The sequence below is a fragment of the Nomascus leucogenys genome, chromosome 17, assembly GCF_006542625.1.
Source record: "Nomascus leucogenys isolate Asia chromosome 17, Asia_NLE_v1, whole genome shotgun sequence".
NCBI lineage: Eukaryota > Metazoa > Chordata > Mammalia > Primates > Hylobatidae > Nomascus > Nomascus leucogenys.
Window position 1 is genome coordinate 71,850,575 of NC_044397.1, and position 27,199 is coordinate 71,877,773.

General features: G+C 36.3%; 1 protein-coding gene across 3 annotated transcripts in view; it reads right to left on the reverse strand.

Annotated features, from left to right (window-relative positions):
* The window catches only part of BBS9 (Bardet-Biedl syndrome 9), a 478,120-nt gene that overhangs the window by 330,360 nt on the left and 120,561 nt on the right, over window positions 1-27,199 (reverse strand). For all 3 annotated transcript variants that reach the window (XM_003279188.3, XM_003279191.3, XM_030796212.1), the window contains 2 exons: window positions 15,305-15,479; window positions 8,345-8,429 (listed from right to left, as the gene is read on the reverse strand). In XM_003279188.3, coding sequence (XP_003279236.1) covers window positions 8,345-8,429; window positions 15,305-15,479 — 260 coding nt within the window. The remainder of the gene's footprint in view (window positions 1-8,344; window positions 8,430-15,304; window positions 15,480-27,199) is intronic.

Sequence of the window (27,199 nt, forward strand, 5' to 3'; positions counted from 1 at the left end):
TCTAAGTCAGGAAAATGCAAAAGAGCAAAGACATACCATTTTGAAAAATATTGGCAGAAAACTGTTTTCAGTTTTTCTAACTTTTACTTTAGGTTCAGGGATACATAGGAAGCTTTGTTATATAGGTAAATTCATTTCACAGAGGTTTGGCGTATAGATTATTTTATCACCCAGGTACTAAGCGTAGAATATGACAGTTATTTTTTCTGATCCTCTCCCTCCTCCCGTCTTTCATCCTCAAGTGAAAGTAAGAACATGTGATATTTGGTTTTCTGTTCCTGCATTAGTTTGCTAAAGATAATGGCCTCCAGCTCCATCCATGTTTCTGCAAATGACATAATCTCATTCTTTTTTATGGCTGCATAGTATTCCGTGGTGTATATGTACCACATTTTCTTTATCCAGTCTACTGTTGATGGGTATTTTGATATTTTTGAATTGCTGAGGATTGTTTTATATCCGATTGTATAGTTGATTTTAGAGTATGTGCTATGTGGTGACGATAAGAATGAATATTCTGTTGTTTTGGGATGGAGAGTTTTGTAGATGTCTATTAGGTCCATTTGGTCAAGTATTAAGTTCAGACCTTGAATATCTTTGTTAATTTTCTGCCTCAGTGATCTGTCTCATAGGGTCAATGGGGTATTGAAGTCTCCCACTATTATTGTGTGGCAGTCTAAATCTCTTAGTAGATCTCTAAGAAATTGCTTTATGAATATGGGTGCTTTTGTGTTGGGTGCATATATATTTAGGATAGTTAGATCTTCATGTTGAATTGAACCCTTTACTATTATGTAATGCCCTTATTTGTCTTTTTTTTATCTTTGTTGGTTTAAAGTCTGTTTTGCCTGAAATTAGGATTGCAGCTCCTGCTTTTTTCCATTTGCTTCACAGAGTTTTCTTCATCTCTTTATTTTGAGCCTACAGGTGTACAGCATGTGAGATGGATCTCTTGAAGGCAGCATACCATTGTGTCTTGCTCTTTGATCCAGTTTGCCACTCTGTGTCTTTTAAATGGGTCATTTAGCCTGTTTACACTCAAGGTTAGTATTGATACGTGTGGATTTGACCCTGTCATTGTTGTTAGCTGGTTATTATGCAGACTTGTTTGTGTGGCTGCTTTATAGTGTCATTAGTCCATGTATTTAAGTATTTAAGTGTTTTTTGTATTGGTTAGTAATAGTTTTTCTTTTCCATATTTAGTGCTTCTTTCAGGAGCTCTAGTAAGGCAGGTCTGGTAGTAACAATTTCCCTTCTCATTTGCTCGTCTGAAAAGATCCTTATTTCTCCTTCACATATGAAGCTTAGTTTGGCTGGATATGACATTCTTGGTTGAATATTTTTTCTTTATGAATATTGAATACAGGCCTCCAATCTCTTCTGGCTTGTAGGGTTTCTGCTGAAAGGTCCACTATTAGCCTGATGGAGCTCCCATTGGAGGTAACCTGACCTTTCTCTCTAGCTGCCTTTAACATTTTTTCTTTCATTTTGACCTTACAGAATCTGATGATTATGTGTCTTGGGGATGATCTTTTTGTATAGTATCTTGCAGGGGTTCTCTGCATTTCCTGAATTTGAATATCAGCCTCTCTAGTGAGGTTGGGGAATTTTTCATGAATGATAACCTGAGAGAGGTTTTCCAACTTGCTTGCTTTCTCCCCATCTCTTTCAGGGATGCCAATGAGTCATAAAGTTGGTCTCTTTACATAATGCCAAATGTCTTGGAGGTTTTGTTCATTTCTTATCTTTTTTCTTTATTTTTGTCTGACTGTCTTATTTCAGAAAGCCAGTCTTCAAGCTCTCAGATTCTTTCCACAGCTTGGTCTCTTCTGCCATTAATACTTGCGATTAAATACGAATTCTTGTAGTGTGTTTTACAGGTTTATCAGGTCCAGTTAAGTTCTTTCTATACTGGCTATTTCGTCTGTCAGCTCTTGTATCATTTTATTGTGATTCTTAGATTTCTTGGATTGGATTTTGACATTCTCCTGAATCTTAATGGTCTTTATTTCCTATCCATATTCTGAATTCTATTTCTGTCATTTTAGCCATCTCAGCCCAGTTAACAATCCTTGCTGTAGAATTAGTGTGATCATTTAGAGGAAGAAAACACTGTGGCCTTTTGAGTTGCCAGAGTTCTTGCACTGGTTTTTTTTTTCATCTGTGTGCATGAGTATTCCTTTTCGTGAGGTGTAAATTGAGTACAGTCAGTAGACTTCTTTTCTGGATGTTTTCAGAGGGCTGAAGCTTTCTGCAAGGTTTTTATTTATAGCTAAATTCTTGCCTTTGGTTTCAAAGTGGGGTATGTTAGCAAGTGTATTGGTCAGTAGATAGGCTCTTTCTCACTTATGTGGCACCTCTGTATTTTCTCTCTCTCTCTCTCTCTTTTTTTTTTTTGAGATGGAGTCTCGCTCTGTCGACAGGCTGGAGTGCAGTGGAGCTATCTCAGCTCACTGCAACCTCCACCTCCTGGGTTCAAGCAATTCTCCTGCCTCAGACTCCCGAGCAGCTGGGACTACAGGCACACACCACCACACCCAGCTAACTTTTGTATTTTTAGTAGAGACAGGGTTTCACCATGTTGGCCAGGATGGTCTCAATTTCCTGACCTCGTGATCCGCCTGCCTCGGCCTCCCAAAGTGCTGGGATTACAGGTATGAGCCACTGCGCCTGGCCTTTTTTTTTTTTTTTCCATTTGGGGTCTCACTCTGTTGCCCAGGCTGGAATGTGGTGGTGCAATCTTGGCTCACTGCAATGGTTGCCATCATGCTCCCTATCAATGCTCTGAAAGTGCAACTCTTCTCCCACTTCTGTGCTGGCTGTAGATTACAGCCTGGCACTCCCAGGCTGCACTCTGCCTGTCTGGGGAGATCTCAAGCTTTATATTCCCTCCCCAGCTTAGAGGCAGCAGAGGAAAGGACCTTAGCAGTGGTTGGAGCCAAGGGTCTTGTCTCCTGGGGCTTCACCCAAGAGAGATGCAGAGCTGCAATCAATCCATTAATCGGCCCAAAATGGGAGGGCTTCACTGTGGGCCCAAGCCAGGGTCCCTGACAGGCATATATTGTATATGAAAGTAACAGTGAGATGGTTTCACAAACAAAAATCTGCACAAAGAGGAAATAGGGCTGCTGTGAAAGTTAGGCTATAATCAACAAAAAATGGATCCAAGAAAAGATCATGAAAAGTCACATTAAAGACAAGATGAATTTTTGGCCATCAAGACATGATCTTAGGTATTAATCTACTTTAGATATTAAAATATTTGAAGAAGGTATAAAATCCAAATGGGGCTGGCCAGAAAGGCAAATATTGCCAGTATATATATAAGACCAATCTGTAGAAGGGAGACAGCCTAGTGAACATAGGTAGGTGCATCAGACTATCTTAAGCTGAACTAGAATTCAACACTAAGAAATTATTTGATTGCTATTTGGCTCAAGTATTGCTTAACTATATAAAATGATTTCACTGGACAAGACATGAATATCAGTCCCATGACAGTTATATTTCTCATTATATTGTAACAGGCTAGCATTTGGCTTTGTACGTCAGTGTCTGTAACTCGGGCTGATGTGTACCTCACTCTGAGAGGTGATTTATTCAAAGTGAACAGGCAAATCATGTTTCTGAGGCCACAGTCTGAGATCCAGCCACTAAATACTTTCAATTTACCAGGTACTGAATGCCACTCTCTGTGACCTCCACTTAGGGAAATACACTACATTCTGAATTAATGAGTCTCATAAAACACAGAAATTTGCTAAGAACAATAATAAAAAAAAAATTCTTCCACTTCCAGCCAAGATGGAGTAATAAGGAAATGATTTAGCATCCCACCTAAAACAATGACAAAGTGGACAAAATAAATGAAACAATAGTTTGCAAGGCACTGGACACCAGACAACAAAGCACAGCAATCCCTTAAAAACAGAAAACAAATGAGGTGAGTGGCATGATTGCTCCAGCCTTCAAAGAGTTTCTAGGCCAGCCGGGCGCGGTGGCTCAAGCCTGTAATCCCAGCACTTTGGGAGGCCGAGGCGGGCGGATCACAAGGTCAGGAGATCGAGACCATCCTGGCTAACACAGTGAAACCCCGTCTCTACTAAAAATACAAAAAATTAGCCGGGTGTGTTGGCAGGCGCCTGTAGTCCCAGCTACTCGGGAGGCTGAGGCAGGAGAATGGCGTGAACCCGGGAGGCGGAGCTTGCAGTGAGCCGAGATCGCGCCACTGCACTCCAGCCTGGGCAACGGAGCAAGACTCTGTCTCAAAAAAAAAAAAAAAAGAGTTTCTAGGCCATAGTGCAGGGAAGAAGAACCTAGGCAGAGCCCAGCAGACTCTGTGAATTGTGGAGATGGATACTCAGAGTCTGGAGAAACCACAGCAGTTGGAGTTAACAAGACAGCACACCAAATAGCTACATACAAATGCTGCATACAGACAGAACTCTGGAGATCTGCAGAGAGTGCCCTCGAATATTCAGCTGAGTACTTACTGGCAAATTATTGTAAGGAAACTACACAAGGCCAGGGAAAGAACCACCCAAAAAGATTAGAGATAACAGTGCCCAGCATTCACACAGGGTATAAGATATTTCCTGTGCCCACCAGCCAGGCTGCAAAATCTCCTAATTCTGAGTGAACTGGTACAGTACTAAGAAGGATCTTGCCTGAGGAGTAGGGAATAAGTAGCCCTAAAATGAGCACTGCCCTGGTCCCACTTAACAAGTCTTGAGAACAAGGCCCCCAAAAATCAAACTGTTTCCAAGTAACTTAACTGTGTCCCAGGGATAACCTCAAGAACAGTATACACATAAAAAAATGAAAAATTCATCACCAGCAGGCCCACACTAAAAGAAATGTGAAAGGAATTCTTTAGTTTGAAAGAAAATGAAACCAGATGGAAAGATGGAATTATATAAATTAAAGAAGAACAGCAGAAATGATACCTACGTTGGTAAATACATATTTTTCTTGTCATTTAAATCTCATTAAAATATAATTATTTATGCAAAATAATTACAATGTAATATGAGGTTCACAGCCTATGTAAAAGTAAAATATAGGACAATAGCACAAAGACTGGAAGGTAGGAAACAGAAGCATAGTTCTTATATTATATATAAGGTAATATATCACCTGAAAGTAGACTGTGTTAAGCCAAAGATAAATACTGGAAACCCTAAAGCAAACACTAAAATAACAAAACAAAGAGTTATAGCTAATAAACCAACAAAAATAAAATAGAATTAAAAAAAACTGGATAAATGCAAAGAAAAGCAGAAAAAGAGGAAAAGGAAACAAAAAAAACTAGACAGACATATAGATAAATAAAACAAAATTAAATGGCAGAGTATATATCATACTGATTTTAAAAAGCAAATCCCAACCAACTACATGCTTCTTATAAATTAGGCACTTGAAGTATAAAGGGACAAACAGATTCAAACTGAAAAGATAGAAAAAGGTATCAGAATAACACTAATCAAAAGAAAACTGAGTATTTTACCAACAGAGTAAGTAGATCTCAGAAAAAAGAAGATTATCAAACAAAAGGATAAAGGTCATTTCATAATGTAATGGGGATGGGTTCATCATGAGACGGAACAGTCTTAAATGTTTATATACCTAATAACCGAATTCCAAAATATCTGAAGCAAAAAATAAATAAATAAATATAGATATATGCCGGGTGTGGTGGCTCATGCCTGTAATCCCAGCACTTTGGGAGGCCGAGGCGGGTGGATCACGAGGTCAGGAAATCGAGACCAGCCTGGCCAACATGGCAAAACCCCATCTGTACTAAAAATACAAAAAAATTAGCTGGACATAGTGGTACATGCCTATAGTCCCAGCTACTCAGGAGGCTGAGGCAGGAGAATCACTTGAACCCAGAAGGCGGAGTTTGCAGTGAGCCAAGATTGTGCCACTACACTCCAGCCTGGGCGACAGAGCGAGGCTCCATCTCAAAAATAAAAAATAAATAAACATAGATATAGATAGATATATTTCCAAGGAGATACAAAAAAAATCCACAATTACAGTCAAAGATTTCAATACCCCTCTCTCAATAACTAATGATAACTAGTAAAAAAACTAATAAGGATACAGAAGAGTTGAACAACACTATCATCCAACATAATCTAATTGACATGTATGAAACACTCTAACAACAAAAAAAATACACATTCTTTTCAGGTGCACACTGAACATTTACCAAGATAGATCATATTCTAGGCCATAAGACAAATCTCAATGAATCTAAGAGAATTCAAATCATACAAATTATTTTTCTGAACACAAAAGACTTAAATAGAAATCAATCAATAAAAAGGTAGCTGTGAGTAACACAGGAAGCTATTAAATGTCTTCCCACAACTCTTACTAAAATCATTCCATTGGATAAGTTCTGTTTCTTCTGCAATAGATTTGATATTGCTCCATGGTATCACACTCCTGCAAAGTGACTATCATGTAAAAAAAATGAAGCTTTACTGCTATTTCTTACTCTATTCACTAATCGAAAGGAAAAACCACTCAACTGCAATTGCCTTCAGAATACATCCTCGGTGTGAGGCATGGCGTAATCAATAAAAACTGCAAATGATAAGGAAAGGCTACTCCGGACAGAAGAAAAACCATATGCCTAGAATGAAGAAGAGCCATGGAATATTTGGAACAATGAGAGGCCCTATATGGCTGAAGTGCAGACTATAAGAAACAAATGGAAGAACACCACTATTGAGGAGGTCAAAGGACAATTTAATTACCATTATCGGTAAGTTCATCCAGACATTTTGCTATGTGCTTTATATATTTATTATATACAATACATGTATTTATATGTAAAATACATAATTTATCTTATAACAACTTTTTTTATTTTGAGACGGAGTCTTGCTCTGTCACCCAGGCTAGAGTAGAGTGGCACGATCTCAGCTTACTGCAATCTCTGCCCCCCAGGTTCAAGCGATTCTCCTGCCTCAGCCTCCCAAGCAGCTAGAACTATAGGCATGGGCCACCATGCCCGGCTAATTTTGTATTTTAGTGGAGATGGGGTTTCTCCATGTTGGCCAGGCTGCTCTCGAACTCCTGACCTCGGATGATTCACCTGCCTCAGCCTGCCAAAGTGCTGGGATTACAGGCATGAGCCACCGCGCCCAGCCTAATAACAACATTTTAAAATAGATATTATCATCACTTTGCAAATGAGGAAACTGAGATTTAGTAAGGCTAACAAACTTGCTCAAAAAAAAAGTAAAGCTCTCAAGACCTGTTTGACTTCAATCTGTGCTTTAACTGTTATTACTATGGTGCTTCTAAATTCTGTGCAAAACTATATCATATTTTTATTCATTGTGCTCTTTTACTTTTTACTACCAATGAAAAAAATATATCTTCATCTGATTCTTGACTCTTTCCAAGTTACCCTTCTGTTCTACCATCTCCTGAACTTCTGTATCCTAATACAGAAAATTCTGCATAGTCTTCTCCAATATTATTATGTTAGTATTCTAAATTCTACATTATTTCTCCATGTAGCTTCCTTCATGTGTATCCTCAGATTTATTTCACTGTTTCCACCATAATTTTAGTTCCTTCTATTTTTTGCCTTGCTGTCTATGGAAGTTCTCAAGATAAGGAAGAGTTCATAATCACCATCTATTCCCCAATTTACATTAAATGGAGAATTCATCATTTACAATTTTTCTTCAAACTACTTTTCAAATTATCAAACTTCACCTTTGTCTTTGAGCTAATTCTCTTTGTGAGCTGTGAATTTTTATCTTTTACTTATATATTTGGTCGCATGCCTATTAGTTGCAAAATATTTAAAGAATTAATGGCCAAAACATTTCTAAATTTTATGCAAACTAAATATTCGTAGATGCAAGAAGCTTAACAAATCTTAAGCTCAAAAAAAAAGAGAAAGAAAAGTACACATTATAATCCCATTGCTCCAAACAAGTGATAAGAGAAAATCTGGAAAGCAGCTAGAGAAAAAAGACACTTCAAACAGTAGAATATAATCTACAAAATTGTGCCTATTAAGGAGAGATTTTTTTAATGTTTCTATTTTTATTTGTTAAAAGTGACTCCATCTGGATATCCATGGTTCTAGTGGTACAACTCTACAATCTGTTATATTAAGACCATGACCAGGCATGTGTTTCCATTGCTCAACAACAACCAACTCAATTCTTAGGTCATTAATATAATCATAATATAAGAAAGAGAATGGCTGACATATTTTTTTTACATTTTCTTCCCATGAGTTATTATTAACAAACATATGTGATTAGATACAGCGTTATTGAAATTTTTATATATTAAAAAAAGGCCTTACAACTAGTCTTTTTCCAGAACCAAGTTTTTGCTGTTCAGTCTCCTGCCTTTTATCTGCATCTGTTGCAAAAGCAAGTACCTGGTACCTGTATGAAAGAAATAAAAAAAATTGTAAATGAATTTATAATTAAAAATTATAAATTACTTTAAACTTTAAAAGTACACAATAATCTATAAACTTTATAAAGCACTTTTTCCTTGTTTTTAAAAACTCTAAAGTTTAAGATTGAATTCTTATTGAGTGATATTGTGACATGAAACTGTGTAAAATATCATGATAAAGAAATTAGAACCATATGTCCATTATTCAGTATTGGGAAAACAGCTCTACCAACTATTAAAGCACTTCCATTAGAATTTTATGAGAGAAATAACAATGCTCAAGAAAGATCTAGCACCTAAACACCAAATAGACAGAAAAAAATGTAAATATGCAAAGCAGTCAGATGGAGTAGAAATTATCAATACATAATCTATGGAACCAAAAAGAATTCAGTTTAACCCCAGTTTAGCCACTTAACTAGGTAAGTACATTTTTGGCAAATAATCACTCTGTGTCTGGCTTCCTCATCCACAGAACAGAAATAATAATCTCTAACACAATCATTGTTAAAAGGATTAAACAATAAATTATAAAGTGCCTAGTATTTGGTATATAGTAGGTATACAATTATTGATTGATGGGTTGACAAAGAGACAAATTTATATAGAGATCAATCACATAGTAGTTTGTAGCTGGTAGGTAGCGAGTTCTCAGTAATCGACATTATGATCTATAAGTATTTTACAGCTTCTATTTCAATAGTGGCATTTAGCTCAAATTATTCTTAAAAACAATTTATAAATATTATTCAATCTAGAAATGATTAATTTATCTAATAAAGTTGAAATTTCTATATTTCTCATTAATTAATGGCATACTTTTAGAAGAATAATCCTACTGTACGTAAAGCAACTACAGACTCACAGATGTCTTTCCCTCCTATTGAATCAAAACTCACATTTTCTAAGAGACAGATATCTGAGAGTGTAAACATCAGAGACCTGAATGAAGGGAATGTGGCATATCTAAATGAGCACTGAAATGTACAATGGTCTTCAAATGTCTTGTACCAACTCTGAAAACATCCTATCTCAATCAAGAATAATTCACTTATAAAAAACCTGTAACTTCAATTGAATGCAGAATGACTATGATTTAAGATTTTGCAAGACATAGAAGCTGACGACAAACTTAGCAATAGCTTATAAAAAATAGATCTTATCATTAATATGAAAACATAATATACATAAATTTCATTCATTTTATAAACATATAGTAGGGATCTAATACAAACATTAACAATGGAAAAACTACTACATAATCTATCCTCATAAGGAGCTCCCACACTAGTTGTAGAGATTCATATACAGACAGCGAAGTATAACTCAGAGTATCCTGTGCTAATTAACAGAAGGTATGCATGTATTACCAATAGAACACGGTACATAGTACCAATAGTAACAAGTAATTGGGGGAGAAAAGATACGCTCTTGGTATAGGTTCAAGAAGAGAAAGCTAGGTTTTAAAGGATGAATGAAAATTCTATCACGCTGGTAAAGAAGGAGAAGGCACTATGGTAAATCAAATAACAAATGCAAAGGCATGCAGCAGTAAGAGACATGAAAGGCCATGACAGGAGTTTAGGAGAGATGCATGACAGGGAGGAATGAGTCATGGGGTGCATGAAGTAAGAGGGAGAGATCTCAGCCTTGTAAAACCATGCTACAAAATCCCACGGTCAGCTGCACCCAATCTCTCTATACCATCTGAGATTGACCTTCAAAATCCCAAAGTCTCTAAAAGTGCAAAATAATTAGACCTCAGGTTCTGAACTCCAAATAGGATTGTTTTCCTATTCCCAATTCATAGCAACAGAAATAGTATGCACTGGTGACTAGAACATCATCCCAGAGCTTGTCCTGCTATGGATCTAACCCTAGGCAATTAGTTACATAGGTGGTTCCTTTCCCACAGAAACCAACCTGCCAGCGGATAATATAGATATTCACGAGATTGTTACAAAGGTCCAAAACTCTTTGAGCTGTTTGAAGCTTCTTATATAACTATGGTCATTATTTTATCTAAGAAATAAGTGAGCCCCTAAAGCGGCCTTATTAACATTAAAACAGCAGGCAGAGGCACAGCCAAAATTGACTACTGATTTCCAAATCCAAACCATTTCTCTTCCTAAAAGACAACTTAGAAGAGTATTTTATTACTTAAACTTGACAGTAAAATTAGATAATGACAAACTTACAAGAGCATCTATTTTATGGTTCTTCCTTAACTCCTCTTAACTGTGACCAATAAAGTACATAAAAATCTATTTCCAAAACCAAACAATTCCAAGCAGATTTGGAAATTCTGAAATAAAATATTTGGATCTTTTTTCTTATCACTCAAGTGTTCAGTAACATAAGCTACACAAAAAAGTTCCCTTGTTGAGATTGCTGAAAGAATAATCAGGGCCAATGTAACAAGAGCTTATGAAAGAGTGCCATACATGTATCTCAGAACAGAAAGGCACTAATCACAACTACAGCAAGTGCAGGTAAACGGTGGTGCTTTTTGACTCACTAACCACAAATGCTTAACAGGTCCTGTAGTGCACCAATAACAAACTCAACCACATAATTTAATACTCTTCCATATTGCATTGTAAAAACAGCAGCAAGTAACTAAAATATAGACTGAGGCGTCACAGAGCACAAAAGTAAACCCTCCAAAATCATTTATTTTCAAAAGAAACATAACTGTCACCTCAACAAGTGGCAGGAAGTTTTGGAACCTTGACATGTAACCCAGAGAACTTTACTAGAAATGGAAGCTCGAGATACAGAGCATTATGATGTTGATTTCAACTATAGCTAAAACATTCTTGACTATGCCAGGGAGAATCCTTTTCATTGAAAGATGCCAGTAACAAAACAGAAGCTTTCTTTATACACTTTTCACTCTTTTGTCAGTTCTCATTGAACACCCACTTTCACCAAGGTACAGTGCTGGGCACTTCAGGGGATACAGAATTCCTGCCATCGAGGAGCACTGAGCTTAGTCAAAGAGAAAAACAAATAAGTGTTTACTATCAGTGAAAGCATAAGTAATACCTAAGGGAAGCACTGTAAAACTACTATGTAAATTGAGAAAAAGGAGATGTTGGTTACGTCTAGGTCAGGGAAGAACTGAAGGGGAGCAAGGAGGCTTCTAGACATAATTTCCATGTGCAGAGAAAGAAGGAAGAGCACTTCAGACATAGGAGATAGTATGTGGAAAAAAAAAAAAGGAGAGAGAGAAAAGCCCTTAACATATATGGAGACTACAAATATTTCCATTTCGTCAGAGCCAAAGATTAGAGAAGAATACTTCTTTTTAAAATAGTCAATTAAATTCAACAAAAACACTTTTAAATATTTATTTAAGGCTGATTATTTACTTAGCAATGTATTAGGAGCAATTGAGGGGTTGCTGGAGAAGGGGTATAGCAGACAAAAGGAGAGAAATAACACGCATGGCAGGTATACTCTTTTAGGGAGCCTCCCTACACTCAACTTTTAGAGGTCTCACCTCGAGGCCTCCTCAGCATCCTGTGCAAAGCTCTGCTATAGCCTGTATGGCAAATGGACTGAAGTAGCTGACTGACTTCCTGCCTCCTTGAATACTATTTGAGGATAAGAGGCACGTCTATCTGACTACATTTCCAGTACTTTGCACAGTGTATGGCACACAAGCCTGTTGAAAAGTATTTGCTGAATGAATGAGTGAATAAACAAACTGAATTATTCAGTCAGTGAAGAGATGTTTAACACAGATTCTTCTCTCAAGAACCTGATAATGCAAGATACTCTGGAAAATGTCAGTACAAGAAGGCAATACATGACATTAGCCAAAAATCAGTGTTTTAGGCAGTAATATATCTAGGAGATGAAAAAAGGAAGACAGTTGAACCAGTTAACTTCAAAAGTCACTTCCAAGTCCAAAAGTCCACATCATAGAGGTAAAATGGGACTGGATTATAAAAAGCACTGAATGTTAATATTAAAAAATCTAGGCCGGGTGTGGTGGCTCACACCTGTAATCCCAGCACTTTGGGAGGTTGAGGCGGGCGGATTGCCTGAGCTCAGGAGTTTGTGACCAGCCTGGGCAACACAATGAAACCCTGTCTCTACTAAAATACAAAAATAATTAGCTGGGCGTGGCAGCATGCGCCTGTAGTCCTAGCTACTTGGGAGGCTGAGGCAGGACAATTGCTTGAACCCAGCAGACAGAGGTTGCAGTGAGCCAAAATCGCGCCACTGCTCTCCAGCCTGGGCAACAGAGCGAGACTCAGTCTCAAAAAAAAAAAAAGTCTAGGTGTTTTAGTCAGAAATAAAAATTATTCTGGCTTAAAGAGGTGTTTTAAAAGAAAAGATATGAGAAGAAACCTTCAAAGTTTAGAGAGAAAAAAAAAAAAAACAGAAATCCAAGTGAAAAAATACAGGCCTGAACTAATGGGAATGGGAAGGAAAGGCTGAATAACAGAAAGTATTAAGGGCAGGGATTACTGACTAAATAATTCTGCAAGGCAAAGTATAAGAAAAGAGAATAAAAGATGATCAAAGTTTGGACATACATGGCCCAGAGAACAGTGGTACCAAAGCCCTTAACTTTACCCCCAGTAAAGGGCAAACAGGCCGGGAGTGGTGGCTCATGCCAGTAATCCCAGCACTTTGGGAGGCCAAGGCAGAAGGATCACTTAAGCCCAAGAGTTCAAGACCAGTCTGGGCAATACAGTGAGACCCCATCTCTATTAAAAAAAAAAATTTTCAGGGCAAACAATTCTCTTACTTCAAAAGAAAAATGGTGCTCAAAGTGTGCCCCTGAATTAGATTCACCTGGAGTAAAAATTTACAATGATGAGTTCTGGGTCTTATCCCCAAACCTATTAAAAGAAATCTAGGGGATTGGGGACTAGCATCTGTAAAAGTGCATTTTATAACAGGCTGTCCAGGTGACTCCTATGTACGCTGAAGTTTGAGACCCCTAGCCTTCACTGGTTTTTATTTAAACATAATTAAGCAGGGTTTAAAGAAACTAAAGGTATCAATATCAAAAATGAAAATGAGTTATGTGTTAAAAGCCTATTCTATTAACTGATTATATTCTATTAACTGAATATAGACAGATTTAATAAAGCCTCAAAAGAACATAGTTTTCACACTTTCTCCAAAATCCAAAAATGCAGTAGTGATTATCATTTAATATAATCTAATAAAGTTGAAAGCATATATAAGTACAACATACTACTTAATGTTGTAAACCTTCTTGATTGTCATCATTTCACCATAATCTCATATCTCATGCATTTTTACCATTATAAATGATCCACATAATGGATAACGTGTACATTTTTTAGTCTAAGATAAAGATGAATTTAATAGATTGGTATGCTGGAGAATTACCACAGTTAAAACAATGTGCGCTTCTGTTAGATTCAACTCACACATTAAGGAAATCTACACATTACTTCTCTATCCAATCACTCCTAGAGTTATTATCAAATTAATTCCTATGCACATATTTCAAAGAGTAATAACTGGGTGTTTAAATATTTGTACTGTGGCTGTAGCATAGCACTACTTGGCAGGAGGTGAGGCACAGAGCTGGGTGGAAAGCGAAAAAGCAGATCTCCTAATATTGCTCAAGTTTGGCAGGCTTGAGTAAACTATACAGATATTTTTCCCAACCTCTCAAAATAAATATTTTATTTATTACCAGTAGCAATGCCACCATTCAATCATCTCCTTTGGATAAGAGCCATAAGAATTACAGAAGGAATATTACATGATGATACACTTCCTAAATCGGTTAAATTCTGCTTACTCACAAACATTCACTTATTTTCAGAGTTTTAACCCTAGATGCCTTGACAGTCATTTACAAAAAGCAAATGGCTACTTATGAAGAGAAAACTGCATTAACTTGTTATATACACAACACTGAAACTTGAAGACAAAAATTTACATCTGTTGCCTGATGAATTTATATCTTCTTCCCAACTTGGGAAAAATGATGTGGCCAAAAATAATGTTGAAAAGCTATGATGATGTGTTGCTTAGATGTTTAAACTTCCAGATGTTGCCACCAGTAAGACAACACAATAAAGTTACTAAAGACACTGAAAACCTCCAAGGCTATTTCTTTTCCCAGCATGAATTTCTACTCTTTTCCCCATTCTCTCTACCAATAAAAAACATACTCTCCAAAAACTCAAAACCTTGACTTTTATTTAAATCTAGCTGGTGGAGAAGAAAACGGTCTCTCTCATACACAATTTACCAAGACCAATAAGAATTTCTAGCAAATAAGTATAAACTATTTGCCTAGGGTCATTTTCATACTTCACTTGTACTATCAATTGTTCTTTTAAAAAAGTATTAACATTCATATTAACAGTTCATGCCAGTATTTTTCCTATATCACACATGTTCCTTTTTGTTATAAAAGAATTCCACAGCTAAATCTTCAATTTGGCTTTTTTCACTCAACATCGTATTTAATTATTTATTATATCAAGGAACAATCACAATAATTATTGAGCATTTTCTACAGGTTGGTAACTTGACATACATTTAATCCTTATAACAAACTTGTCAAAATGAGCAATATTACCTCCTTTAGAGCCAGGATAAGGACCATCAAACATCTGGAGTGGTAAAATCAGGATTCCAATCCAGGTCTGCCTCCCAAACCACTGCACTATATTGCCTTTCAAATATTTTACAATAGTAAATGATATAGTCTAAGTCACCACAATCACATATTTTCAAAGAAACCAATCTCTTTTCCATTTGTGATATTGAAACTCTTTGTGGACAAAAATTAGTCAGCAACAAACACACCAAAAAATCATGATTCCAAAGACTTAACATCCAAACTTACTTATAACTTTCCACTTGTCGGCAGGAAGAGACAGTAAGGAAGGAATCTGTACGGGAACTGTAGGCAAGAGGACCAGGCAGAAGAAAGCCAGGGAGAAATCTTCCAAAAGCATAGCTCTCCTGCTCAAATACCATCAGCATCCCATCCATAGACTGGATGCAAATTAAATCTCGACCTAAAGAAGAATTAGAGAAAATTAGACAACCTATTCTTTTTATAAATATAATATTTTTATTAATCACTATCTACAACATGTATGTCTTAGGCACCAATTTTACATAAATCATAGCATTAAGCAGCATTCGGTGTGAAAATTACTAATAGTGAAAAATACTAATCCCTGATTGCCCTCAACTATAAACTAATTCTGAGGTGTCTTCTACTATTAGTCTATAAGTATTAAGTACAATATTCACAATTCTTAAAATTTACTGAGATGATGGTAATGATGATGATTTCTATGACACAGTTTAGTATCCCTAATCTGAGAAAGATCCAGTGGCTATAGCCTTTCATGTCCTGCTAGTGTGATTAGTGTATCCTATAAGATATTACATAGGGAAAAATTATGTTAGAGGAAAATTAAGCTACTCATTAAGGGAACAAATAAAAGACCAATCTTGTACCTTGTCATCTCTAGCTCATACACCATATGCAGTAAGTATTATAGCAACTATTCTGTATTACCTTGAATATCAGTGACAATCTTAAATAGTACACTTAGATTTTAAAGAGTGCTCAAAAAGAAATCAAATTGCATAGAAATAGATGATACTCTTCTTGTATCTGACTAAGGACAATCACACAGCTAAGCAACTTTTAAAAAGAAAATGTATCAACAAAAGAGGCTAAAAAAAAAGAAAAGAGAGAACAAACTGAGTTTTGGAGTGCTTATTACTGTATTATACTCTAACCCACCTCAACTGATACAATAGATTTATCAACCTTAAATAGCCTGAAAGATGTTCTAGGATGAGTATTGTCTGCGAATGAATGTTCACTAAACATACATCAGAACCATTCAGGAATCTCTTTAGCGAGATAAAAATTGTTTATATTAGTGCCGTTTGAAAAGTATTCTCTCAATACTCAGATTCTTTTATAACGTATGGTAGGCTTTACAGTTACCGTTTTAAGCTTTGTTTTTGTTGTTGTTATTTTTATTTTATTTTATTTTTTGAGACAGAGTCTCATTCTGTTGCCAGGCTGAAGTGCAGTGGCACGATCTCAGCTCACCGCAACCTCCACCTCCTGGGTTCAAGCGATTCTCCTCCCTCAGCCTCCCAAGTAGCTGAAACTACAGGCACCACCATGCCCAGCTAATTTTTGTATTTTTAGTAGAGACAGGGTTTCAACCATGTTGGCCAAGATGGTCTTGATCTCTTGACCTCAGGATCCGCCCACCTTGGCCTCCCAAAGTGCTGGGACTACAGGCATGAGCCACCACACCCAGCCTAAGCTTTGTTTTTTAATGTTATCCTTATCCACTATGCTACTAAAAGTTTCCAAAAAAGATGTGAGTTTATATGCATGTTGTATGTGTATGCATGCTGTACAATGTATTCACAGAGACACAATCAGACAAAAAGAATCTCATCTAGCTATTTGGCAAACCTACCTGTCTGCAATCAGCAAAAATGAATAAGTATAAAAATGCCTCTAAGTAGTCGAAATAAATGCTGCAAGGTCTTTGTAATAAAAATCATGCAAATTTTCAAAGGTAGGATTCCCAGGTCCCACTAAGGGCATCAATTCTTATTTTAATTATGGTTCTAACAATTGTCGTTTTTATAAACAAGTTACTGATATTCCTGTAGCTTCAGCCTTCTCATTTGTAAAATGAGTATATTTGTATAAGAGCTCCAAGGTTATCAGCTAATCTTCAGCAAAGGCGCCAAGAATACACAATGGTGAAAGAACAGTCTCTTCAATAAGTGGTACTGGGAAAACTGGATATCCACATGCAAAAAAAAAAAAAGGATCCTTATCCTACACTATACAACCAAAATCCACTCAAAGTAGATTAAAGATTTAAACCTAAGATCTGAAGCTGTAAAACTTCCAGAAGGTAAACATATGGTGAAAAGCTTCATGGCATTGGTCTTGGCAATGATTTTTTGGATAGGACACCAAAAGCACAAGCAACAAAACAAAAAATAGAGGGGAGGACTACATCAAACTAAAAATTTTCTGCACAGCAAAGAAAACAATCAACAAAAAAACACATAATGGGAGAAAATATTTGCAAACCATATATCTGATAAGCAATTAGTCTCTAAAATATATAAGAAGCTCACACAACTCAATAACAAAAAACAAATAAACCAATTCAAAAATGGGCAAAGGACTAGAATAGACATTTTTCCAAATAAGACATCCAAATCGCCAACAGGTATATGAAAAGGTGCTCAACAGCACTAATTATCAGGGAAATGTAAATCAAAACCACAATGAGATATCACCTCACATGGAAAAAAAGAAAGAAATCCTGCCACTTACAACAGCATGGACAAACCTAAAGAACATCACGCTAAATGAAATAAGCCAGACAACAAAAGACAAACACTACATGATCTCACGCATATGTGGAATATTTTTTAAAACTCAAATTCATAGAAAGAGAGAGTAGCAGGGTGGCTTACCAGGGGTCAGGGATGGGGAAAACGAGGGAATATTGGTCAAATGATATACATTTGCAGTTATAATATGAATACGTTCTGGAGACCTAATGCACAGCACAGTGATTACAGTGAATAATAATGGACACTTGAAATTTGCTAATAGAGTAATCTTTGTTCTCATCACAAAAAACAAGATAATTATGAGAAGTTATCCATACATTAATTAGCTTGATTCTGGTAATAATTAAACAATGTATATGTATATCAGAATATCACACTGTACACCTTGAATATACACAATTTTTATTTATCAATCATATCTCAATAATGCTGAAAAAAAGAGTTCCAAAGTTAGAGGAAAGATGTCAAAGTCCCTAACACAGTATAGCACACATAAGACACAGAATAAATTATAGCATTATTAAGAGGGTTATTATTACCTGCTTCCCTAGCCCAGAAAAAAAGAAAGTGGTAAATTAGAAAGGGGGTGAAGACACTGTCAGCTGTGAGCAATGACAGCTAATGCCCTAACAAAAATAAAAGAGAACATCTATATAACACATATCAAATAATTCAAAAAAGAACATCTGTCTGGGCTCAGTTAGCATAGGAGCAATTATGAGCCCTATATATCTCAAAAAGAGAAATGTCATTGTTAAGTGGATTTAATATAGTTTGGTATAGCTCTTTTTTTGCAAACAAGAACTTTTGGCAGAGATGCTAACTGCTGCCCCCAACAGCCATTATTTCTTTAGTAGTAGAATCATGAATTATCACTAGACACATGGCCATCCAAAATAAAGCTTCCACTTGCAGTCCTCTATTTACAGACGCATCATATTATTATGTTCTTCTCAACAAGCTAGGAGCAGAGGTTATACATACAACTTGCAGACACGCCCTTACATGGACAAACTATACACTTCCCTCCCCTCTTTATAGCATCATGGTAAGACTGGAGCAGTTTTCTTGGCCTCAGAGATGGAAGTCACATATTGTGGACAGCAGAGCCTCTCTATCAGCCCTAGACTACTTTATCTCCAGATGGTTAAACATGACAGAAATAAACATCATTTTGTTTGGTTTTGTTTTGTTTTGAGATGGAGTCTCACTCCCTCACCCAGGCTGGAGTGCAGTGACACAATCTTGGCTCACTGCAACCTCAGCCTCCCGAGTAATTGAGATTACAAGTGCGCCACCACCCCTGGCTGATTTTTGTATTTTTAGTAAAGATGAGGTTTCACCATGTTGGCCAGGCTGGTCATGAACTTCTGCCCTCAGGTGATCCGCTCACCTCAGCCTCCCAAAGTCCTGGAATTACAGGCATTAAGCCACCACGCCCGGCCAAATATCTTTCTTATTTAAGGCATCATTAAGTCGAGTCTTTGTTAAAGCAACCAAACCTGGATCTTAAATAACACAGAACCTAATCTGAGCCTAAAGATCCATCCAGCATTGCTGTCTCTTAAAATTTAGTTTCACTTAACTGAACCCTGGTACCAAAAATAACAGGTATAGGAAAGATATTGGGACAACTGGGGGAATTTGAATATGACTGCATGTTAGATAACATTAAGGAATTATTGCTAATTTTCTTAAGTGATCATGGCATTGTGAAATGTAAGAGAATATTCTCATTGGGAGATGTGTGCTGACGTATTTATGGTAAAGTGGTGCAAGATGTGTAACTCACTTTCAAATGGTTCATCAAAAAAATGTGTATAAATACATACATATTTACAACTGTTGATGTGGTAGAAATATGGGTGTTCATGTTACTTTTTCTATATACTTTTTCACAACAAAAATATAAAAACATTAAGTCTAAATATATACATTTTGTATGTAAATACAAATGTCGATACATTTTCTATTAAGATATGAAATATTTATGCAATGACCTTGACCTACGGTGGAGGATATTATGGTAACCAAAATAAATACTCTTGATATCTGTGTCATTGAAGACTATAAGCTCAGAACATGTGTACTTGCAAGCAGAAGTACCAATAAAATTTGTGTTCATTTCAATATGTGGTATCGTTGAACCACAAATCTTCAGTCTCCCAAAGACCTCAAAGAAGTGGTCTTCAAAATGTGGCCCCCAGACCAGCACCATTTGCATCACCTAGGAACTTCTCAGAAATGCCAATTCTAAGATACCAATCTAGGCCTACCATATCAGAAACTCTGGTCACAGAGCCCAGAAATGCTAGGTTTTAACAAGCCTAGAGACTACTACGGTGCATGCTAAAGTTTCAGAACCACTACCTTAGCATGATAGGACGAAGAAGTAAGGCCTGAAGAAAGCTTGGGCCCCAGAGAAAACCTGGCCTGTTAGCATATGATATGGTTTGGATCTGTGTCCCTGTCCAAATCTCATGTCAAATTGTAATCTCCAATGTTGGAGGTGGGGCCTGGAGGGAGGGAGGTAACTGGATCATGAGGGTGGTCCTTCATGAATGGTTTAGCACCATCCCCTTGGTGCTGTTCTTATGATAGTGAGTGATTTACCACAACATCTTGTTGTTTAAAAGTGTGTAGCACCTCCCCCTCTCTCTCTTGCTCCTGCTCTATGTGACATGTGTGCTCCTCCTTTGCCTTCCACCATGATTGAAAGTTTCCTGAGGCCTCCCCAGAAGCCAAGCAGATGCCAGCATCATGCTTCCTGTACAGCCTGCAGAACCGTGAGCCAATTATAAATTACCAGTCATGGGTATTTCTTTATAGCAATGCGAGAACAGCCTAATATAGCATAGTAGAAGAGGTCCTATTTCCTGAAACTCTAGCAACATAGAGAATACTTAATTTATTAAAGTCCAAGTGGCTGCCTCTAAAGCCAAATAATCTAGGTTTGAGTCCAGCTCCACCAATTATTAGCTGTGAGCTTAGACTCAAGTTCCCTTATCTGCAAGGTGGTGTAACTACTTCAGTAACTTGTGAGAATTAAATAAAATAATGTATGGAAACTAGACCTAGCAGTGGAAAATACCCAAACACATTATTATTTCTATAATTATTTTCTAACTCTTATATTACATGTTGCATTAATGTTTAACTGCTTGCTGTTTCCCACACACGTCCTGATGATGCATGCTTCCTTGCTTTTGTTTACATGATTTTCTTTCCTCCAAAGATCCTTTAACTTTTCTCCCCCTCATCTAGCAAACATTTGCTAGCTTCCCCCCAGTTATCCATTCCCCTCTCCTCATGCTCAGCCATAAGGTTTGGGTGAGACTGACCTCACTCTAAGCTTGAGGCAAGGCCCTGACTTATGTAAACCAATTAGTACCCCGGTAGTCACAGTGATTGGTTCAGGGATAATTTACAGCCAATGAGAGAAAAATGCAATCCCTAATTTGAGCTGGAACTAGAGGAAAAGTTACTCTTCCCTGGTGAGTAATGCGTGAGGAGCATACAGTATGGAATCACAGAGGCCATTTGGCTTTTCCAAAAGCACAGTTAAGAGAGAGCCATGGTAGACACTGTTTGAGCCAGTGCATCAAGCCTCACCTGGAGCCAAATCTTCCTCTGAACTCTGCAGGCAATTCATTCCTGTAGATACTGAAGTCACTTTGAGTCAGTTCTCTGTCCCTGAATCAAGTGGATCAGCGCATTTTTCCTCTGAGAGACATCGCAAGCTAAGACTCACATCTTTCCATAAATCTTCTCTTTCTGCTTCAATCACCCTCCACCTGAGATCCCACAGAGCCCCGTCCCACCTCCATCTTAGAACACGTCATCTATTGAAATGATCTATTTTTGTGTGTCTCATTTGCCCTGGACTAACTCAAAGGCAGAAACCATATCTTACTCATTTTTGTAAATCCAGCAACTATAAAATGCCTGGCACATAGGAGATACATTAATAAATGTCTGTTGAGCTGAAGTAAGCTAGGCAAAATAATTTATTCATCTGTACCTCAGATTGGCTGAGATTTTATTCCATGTGTTTCACTCTGCATACAAAATATGTGAAAAATGCTTTATTTATTACAATCTTGGCTACTGATGTTTAGAAAAATGTAGAGATTGATCCAAAACATTACTCAAAAATAAATAAATAAATCCTTCAAATCACTGTTTTGGAAACCACTTCAGAATACATACCAAAGGCTCCTCTTACAGATAATGGGAATAGAAAGAACAGTCCAGAAAAAGCCATGAAAGTTTTGTCATTCTGACAGAACAGAGCCAACAGGAAGCCTTCACAAAAGCAACGGGATTTCAGAAGCTATTTAAATGACCTTGCCATGAACCATACTCAAAGAGTTTTTACCACATGCTCAGTATTATATCAGGAGCTGTAAGAAATATGGAACAACAGCAATATTAACTACTGCTGCCATTTACTGAGCACCTGTTACATTTCTGGCCTTCTGTTAAACATTTAAACAGCATTATTAGTTATAATTTTTAATAACTCTAAAAAATAGACAATAGTCCCATTTTATACACGAGAAGACTGAAACCCACAGAACTTAAACAATTTGTCTAATGTCAAAGAATTAGAAAGTGACAACAAATATTCAAATAGGAATCCATCTGGCTCCATTATAACACACTGAAACCCTGGGAGAGAAAATTTATATCCATTTATTAAAATAATATGCATTAACATACAAAATCTAAGTGGTGTAAAACAGACTAAACGCTGCAGAAAATCAAAGAACTTCATACAATAAAATTTCCCGGAAAGGTTTCATGACAGATATGATGCACTCTGGACTGCAAAAGATGGGCAGAGTGAACAGCAGTCAAAGGTAAAAGTAGAGGGAAATTATCGGACAGAAAAGGAACACAGAAAAAGATGCAGAGGCAGTTATACTTGATCCACAGTGCAGTGGATCATGTTTCACCAACAGAGCACGAAACATAAAAGCACAAATTGAAAAGATGACAATATCTTAACAATGCCTCCTCAAAAATTATGCTTAAACCATACAGGAAAAAATAATGTTTAAATCGGAAAAAAAACTAGGAGATTTCAACAGAATTTAAAATCCAGATTTTATTCTAGTCATTTTGAGCACAATTAGAGAAAAACAACTGTTGTGATTTGAAATATTACTTGTAAGATCTGGAAACAAATTGAGAAAGAACTGACCAAGATCAATTTGAGAGGATTTTAAAAATCAATTATTTTTCATTTTCAAAGGCAAAAAAAAATTCATGCCTGTGGGGATGGGGGGTAGAGGCAGAAAAGTTCCATTATGACAGCTTCATGTCATGAACATTTATTAAATAGTATGTCTCCTTTTCTGGCATTAAAATATCATATAGTCAAAGCTTTAACATGATGCATAAACTGGTAATCAATTAAATGTTAATCAGACTGCTAAATTTAAGTCTTCTCTATTAAATTATAATCTATTCATGAAAATTATAATCTATTCATGAAGTGGAGTGTGTGTGTGTGTGTGTGTGTGTGTGTGTGTCCCCATGCCCAGAACTTCTTTCTACCATGCATGACCCAGAGCATGTTCCATCCTTCATTATTATGGCAACGAGGGCCTCATGGAGGGCAGTCCTGAATGCCATATCCTCCATTTCTCTGTCTTTCTCCTCCTGTGGAATATATACAGCAGAGTAAGTGGTGTGGCAAACATGAAAGAAAACTACCATTACTCAACATGCTACATGTTTTTTGAATCTCTCTATGCTCATATTTCTTTTACACATTGAGTAAAAATACAAGTGAAGAAATGCAAACGTGACCTATGGCCAAGCATATATGCAGTTCAGCATGCAGCTGTCAAAAATATTTGGTCTTTCTCCAAGTCTGGAAAACACACAAAAAACAGCTGTATAGGTAGTCAAAAAGGCAGACAGGAAACATCAAGAGACTGATACATAAGAACAGAAGAGTCCAAAAGTCTGTGGAACTTCCGCTCATTTTGCTCATTTTACGCATGCACGGGAAAAAAAGTTTGTTATTGTTACAGAAAGACTGAAACACTAACACATTAATCTTTATTGCAAACCTACCTCAAAAATGATACATGTTCACTATGAACAAAGACATAAAAATATTCAGAGTAGGATTCTAACAGATACTGCCTTAAAAACAAATAGTAGATGGATATCTAGAGCTTGCTGGATTGTAAATTTGCCATTAAATATCATTTTTGTAATTTTCACTCATATCATCATGCAAATAAAACTACTATCATAGTTTTGAGATACACGCTACTATTTGGCTATGCTCAGTAACTAATAATTGGCAATTAGTTGAAAGAATAGCTAGCTTCTTTCTTATTACTCTCCCCCTCATATTCTGTTATTGTTTGAACATTCTAAAGATAATTAGTGCCTAATAATAACGCAATATCCAATTAGATTCTAACTTTAAAATCTTAGGCATAAATAAATACATTTTAAAACCTGAAGTAAACAGAAGAAATGAATAAATAGAATGCATATGTTGAGCTAAATAGCTAATATTTTAAATGATGTACCAGGGAAACTTACACAAATTCTCAACTATAATTCAAGTGTTACTCCAGTAAATAGCCTCATGAGACTAATTGCTTTAAGATACAAGAAAATAAAATTTAAGTCTACATATTAACTTCTCCTATGAACTTGTCTTTTGACATTTTAATGTGTCTAATTTTAATAGCAAATTTTAATTGCCTCACAAAGACCATTACTAGGTGTTCTGTCAAGCTATTTATCACAATCTTTTCCCCTAAACTGTGAACAACGTTAGTAACATAATATAAGAAAATTACAACCATTGATTAAATTAGCATTATATGTGATGGGTTCAATATGAATGCAATTTTAGAGTTTAAAAGAAGGCCCCAAACATTATATTATTGCTTGCATCCACAAAATATTGGGTGAATTATTTTGCCAGATGCAACGATCGTGAAGGTTTTGATAACATTTTCCATAACTCATATTCATTCAACAAATTCCATGCACATTCATTGTACACCTAGAATGTGCTAGGAGAGACACAGTTGCTACTCTCAGAAAGTTGGGTGAATATGGGAGTTCATTAAATAGTACAACAATGTAAGAACAGAGATATATTAAAGTAATTTAAAAGGCTATTGGAGGATGATTAAAAGCTTCAGAACACTGGGTCTTGCAGGTTGAGAAAGAGTCTGCCAAGCAATTAGAGAAGCAAAAGCAGATGGAACACCATGCATAGAGATATGGATTTAAAAAGATGTGTGTGGAAGGTATTGGGAGGGGAGGGACTGGGTGCAGAGAGACACTAGTGATGAAGATGACATGTTCATCAGTACTGATGGCAGAGCCACAACTTGAGGACAAGTTTGCTGCATCCTTATCCCAGACCCCTGGGAGCCCTATCAGTTTCCTCAACTGTAAAGTAATGGTAAGAAGAGAATATTACATGATACTGCAATAAGGATTAAATATAATTAAAATACACACTGCCTAGTACCTAGTAAGTATTCACTAAATGTTAAGTAATTGATATTACTGGGTTATTCTATTCCTTATAGACCAAACTTAAAACTGAAAAACTTAAAAATCAAGGGAAAAAATTCTTTCAGAGAAAAATGGATAAAATTTAACATGAAAAAGACTGCATGCACACACACACACATACATACACACTCAGAAATTCATCTTTTTTGCCCAAAATGGGGGGGTTTTAAGACTTTAAAAAATATGAGAAGTCTCTTGGAACTTAGGTCTGTGGGAACTGTTGGCTGTTCAAATGATTTTCTGACTATTTTAAGTTAACTTTCCTCAAAATAGCAATTTCCTTAACATGCTAACTATTGAACTCTCTAAAGAAGAATATTGAGAGTGTGTCGGAATCTGGGAATGGGGAATGAGCTGTCTCTGTTTGCACACCCTCACCCCAACACACACACATATTCACATTCATATTCTCTCTCTCCCTTCCCCCACCCCAATATTGATATTTTCTTACAGGATGACTCCCTAAGAAAGACAAGACAGACAACATCATACAGAAGAGCCCGTGTACTTTATCATTCCTTTCTTCTCCTTTATCCAAAAGAAAAATTATTAAATAATGAGTATAATGTTGAGGCATAAATTTAAAAAATATAACCAGTTTCAAAGTGAGGTAAACTACTCAAGGTAATAGCCAATCATCATAAGACCCCAGAGAATGCCAAAAATATTAAAAAACAAAAAAAATTAAATACTTTATTTTGTATAAATATTCCTCACTTGCAATAATATCAGTCCCATAAAGCACTGACTTCAAAACCTAAATATTTCCTTTTTACGTATTATCAACTCTCTTAATCTTAAATCATTAGCATATCAAAAGAAGAAACAAGAAAAAAACTTTCGTTTACACTGAACTCACTGTGACCAATTAATTAATGTTGTGGAAAAAAAAAAAAAAAACTAAAGCCGGGAAATTATCAGCTGAGTTTCAACATGATTTAAACTTACATGGTTTTAAAAGGCAAATCAAAATGAATTAGGGATAGTTACAACACTAAATTTCCTCAACTGTCCGTTCCTATCACAGACTTCAATGTGCCACTTAGCCATTGTTTGGTCTCTTAAATTTCCTTGGTTTCTTCTAAGGTAAGTAGTTAAAATACCACATGTTAAGTAAAAGCCATACAGACAAATATACCAAAACATTCATCTTAATATACAAATGCAATCATGTTATCAACCCACTCAAAAACTTCCAAGATACTCCAGTACCTCCAGAATTAAGTATAAATTCATAAACAAGATATCCAAAAGAACTCCTCAGTGTATGTCTGCTAAATGAACATAGTACTCCCTCTCACCCAGCCCCATCAGCCAAATACTCCAAGTAAAATAACCCTACCCTAAATGCCCTTATATCTTAAGTCCTTAAAGATAAGTTTATTTTCTTTTCATTATCTAGCTCATAGCATTGAGCACAGTCTCTTATATGTTGGTGCTCCAAAAATATGTGTTTAACTAAATTGAACCATCATGAAAACATGAAACTATGTCAAACTGTAGTTCGAGATTAGCAGTATGTCAATTATCACCAAGAGGACCAAAATGTTTGAAAGTATCACCATATTCACATGAAAACTCTGTAAGAACTGCCATTATGTTTTATTCACCATGCCTCTCCATCCCTGATAGTCCCTCATATCTACTAGAACCAAAAGTATTTACTGAATGAATGAACAGCATCAAAGTAAAAATAATATATGGTGAAAGTCCTGAAATAATTAGTTTTGGCATGTGACACTTAAGAGGCTGTGATTCAAAATCATTACAGAGTTTAGTATCCGTCTTGGTATTACAAAGTTAGAAC